A 3,098-nucleotide genomic window follows, 5' to 3' on the forward strand; every position below is an offset into this window, starting at 1 on the left:
TTCAAATTTGTTATTACTATTTTATACTAACGTCTTTGCTACATTACCAAATATATAGCTGCCTGTCGCGCCTCTACAAACATGTGGCGGAACCAATCGGTACATGTCGCGCCTCTACAAGTATGTGGCCGAACTAAAAGCAATATATATATATATATATATATGCAGGACCACAAACTTGCCTGCCGCGCTAACTACCGGTAGGTGGTGCAACTAATCTCATGCCGTATCTAGGACCTAATATCTTTGTCTATACTCTATAGTCTATGGCAACAAGTTTAAAATGGCTATGCGGAAACGTTTGGAATCTACTAAACTCTAAAGACTGGAAAAGTTAGAAACTGATCTATTGTAACAGGAAATTGAACAGAAATATCAAATTTGAATTCTGAATAAAGCTATAAACATTCTGCAATGGTAGAAAGTTACTGATTGTGAATTTTATGATAAAGACCAGTGGGAAGCATTGATATCCTGCATAGTTTTTAATATACTTTTAACATAAATAAGAGGCTAAAATAATAGATTCAGGGACTTGTTGATGATATTTGGATATGGCTCACTTACCGATTTTGCGTGGATAACTTAAATAGTGAGGACGGAATTAGCTATTGATTGGGGTCACATTATGCGTAGTTGACAGAACGACTTAAAATAAGTTTTAAATTAAAAATAAGAACCCTTTGACGAATTCCTACGTGTTCTCGATGGCGTAAATCAAATTTTTAATAATTTTAAGTATTAAAAACCTTTTAAATTGTAAGACTGCGTGACCTACAGTTAAACTAACTCAACGCTGAATAAACAGCAATTGTTGTATTGCTGAAAATTCTATATTATTATATTCACTTTACGCAAGGAACCTCTATTGTATAATTAAACAAAAATATTTTAAATAAATTAAATTAAAATTTGGCGGCGTTCAACAATTCAACAGATCAACACCAGAGGGCCCCGGCGAACAGATGCAATTTGCAAATACGTCAAAATCGTGTGAATTTGACATTAGCAAAATGAGAAGGAAATACAAATGTCTCACTCTTGCCTCAATGGTTCTTTTCTGGTTTTAGTCTTCTGCTTCTGTTCCTTCTGCTTTACTTTTGACAAGGTGCATCGTGTATATTTATTAAAAGAACGACACGTTATGCAATATCTGATTTTTCATAATGTCTTCATATAAAACCGAAAGATAAGCTAAAACTAACATTAATAAGGCAAGTTTCAATTTTATCCGATTATACGAAAGTGATAATTCGCACGTGATGATCAGGGGTGATTTAAAAAAGGGGGCAATCGAGCATGTTGCCTTTTAAATTGGTCTTGACGATATTTGCGATCCGTTTCAGGATGAGAATAACCGGCTAGTGTGTTAACTCTGAGGGATTTCTAACATGATATTTGTTTTACACACGGCAAAACTCTGTCGGAAAATATCATGTCCAACTTTGTCGAAAACACTCGCTGTTACCGTAAGTTTCTAACCAATAATATTCTAATCAAGAGGGAACAATACATATTTAAATATTTTTATAAATGAATGCCTATTAAATATTATTCTAGTTTTCTGCTGGGGCAGGGAAACCAGCAGTAAAACCATCACCATTGCAAGAACCGCCTTGCCTTATAGTGTCAAACAAGCAAAGAGCACACACAATTGTTGCCAATCCAAAGTTTATGTTTCCTCCTGACATAACAGAAATACCTAGTCCAACTTCCACCGGTGATTCAAAGCCTCTTCGGAATAAAATTACTCATATTGTCCAAGAAATTCCTGTAAAGAAAACAGTGAAATGGAAATTTTTTGAATTCGATGCAACGAAACTTCATAAATATTGTCTGATGCTCTCTAAGGCAAGACTTACCTGTGAGTATAATTAATTTTTTTGTTATATTAAGTAAGTTTGACGGCAGATTACATCAAATCTGGAAATCGGGAAATGTCTTTTGTCAGAAAAATTCAAAGGTGAAAAGGCGCCAAAATCAGAGCATTTTTCCAAGACAAGGGCGGATCCAGAAAATTTTTCGGTGGGGGCTTTTGGGAATTTTCTTCAAGGAGTAATAAGACGATAATACTTACACTTTACTTATATTTTTTAATTATGGCGTTCACGAACCCAAATTTATACCTGCAAAAATTCGATTTATTGGGATCGACCCCCCCCCCCCCCCCCCCCCCCCTCACAATTTGTTTTTTTTTTTTAAAGAAAATCCGTAATTTGTTTTCTCTTTGCTTTCAATGTTAACCCGTGCCCCCGGGATTTTGAAATTAACATGGGGTTTTAAATGGGAAAAATTCGGTTATCGAAAAAATGAAAAAATAAGTAATTGTTATAAACTTTTGTGAATTAACCCTTAAACGGCCAAAACGCCACTACCGGGACACTGCTTTTCAACGGCCAATAACTAAGACTATACAACACTAGAAAAAATTGAGACACATATATTTTTATTGCTTAAGATCTCCTCTTTCCGACGGTGCCAATGAAATTCCTCAAAAAATTTATTTATTATCCCAAAATGCAGTTTAAACAACAAAAAAAACGTGATTTTTCGTGCCTATTTTTTTTTGTGAACCATTTTCCAAAGCTTTTCCAGTCTGTAATTAACCTGGAATCTCACTAACCGGTGGAATAAATGTCTAAACTTTGAGAATCCATGGTTTAAAGATCGATTTTTCGTTTTAGTATTTTCAAAATGGCGTCTTAATGGCAAAATTTTTGTGAAAACATTCATGAATTTTTTTACAATAAACGATGCGCTTTTCGGAAAAATCATCAAAAATAAAAAGTTCTTGTAACCAGCCAAGGAATACGCCTGAATTTGCTCAAAACGCTCCGGAAAAATTCAGGCGTATTTCTCGGCTGATTACAAGAACTTTTTATTCTTGACAAATTTTCCGAAAAGCGCATAGTTTTTCAATAAAAAATTTTCATATTTCTCCGTAACCTTTATTGCACTCTGACATCAAACCACACCTTCACCGCATTGTCATCCTTGGAATTTTCGAGTACACCCAGCAAAAAAAAAATGCCAAAGCGTAAAGCCTCAAAAATTGCAACAAACTCCGAATCGGAATGGGATTCCGATGAAAATGATGA

At 34.7% G+C, this 3,098-nt stretch overlaps 1 protein-coding gene across 1 annotated transcript in view; it reads left to right on the plus strand.

Annotated features, from left to right (window-relative positions):
* Window positions 1–1,054: 1,054 nt before the first annotated feature.
* The window catches only part of LOC117177764 (protoheme IX farnesyltransferase, mitochondrial), a 21,614-nt gene continuing 19,570 nt past the window's right edge, over window positions 1,055–3,098 (plus strand). The window contains exons 1-3 of the mRNA XM_033368672.1: window positions 1,055–1,214; window positions 1,347–1,469; window positions 1,561–1,864. Coding sequence (XP_033224563.1) covers window positions 1,392–1,469; window positions 1,561–1,864 — 382 coding nt within the window. The 5' untranslated portion in view covers window positions 1,055–1,214; window positions 1,347–1,391. The remainder of the gene's footprint in view (window positions 1,215–1,346; window positions 1,470–1,560; window positions 1,865–3,098) is intronic.

This window comes from Belonocnema kinseyi, chromosome 8 (genome assembly GCF_010883055.1).
Source record: "Belonocnema kinseyi isolate 2016_QV_RU_SX_M_011 chromosome 8, B_treatae_v1, whole genome shotgun sequence".
In the NCBI taxonomy this organism is placed as follows: Eukaryota; Metazoa; Arthropoda; class Insecta; order Hymenoptera; family Cynipidae; genus Belonocnema; species Belonocnema kinseyi.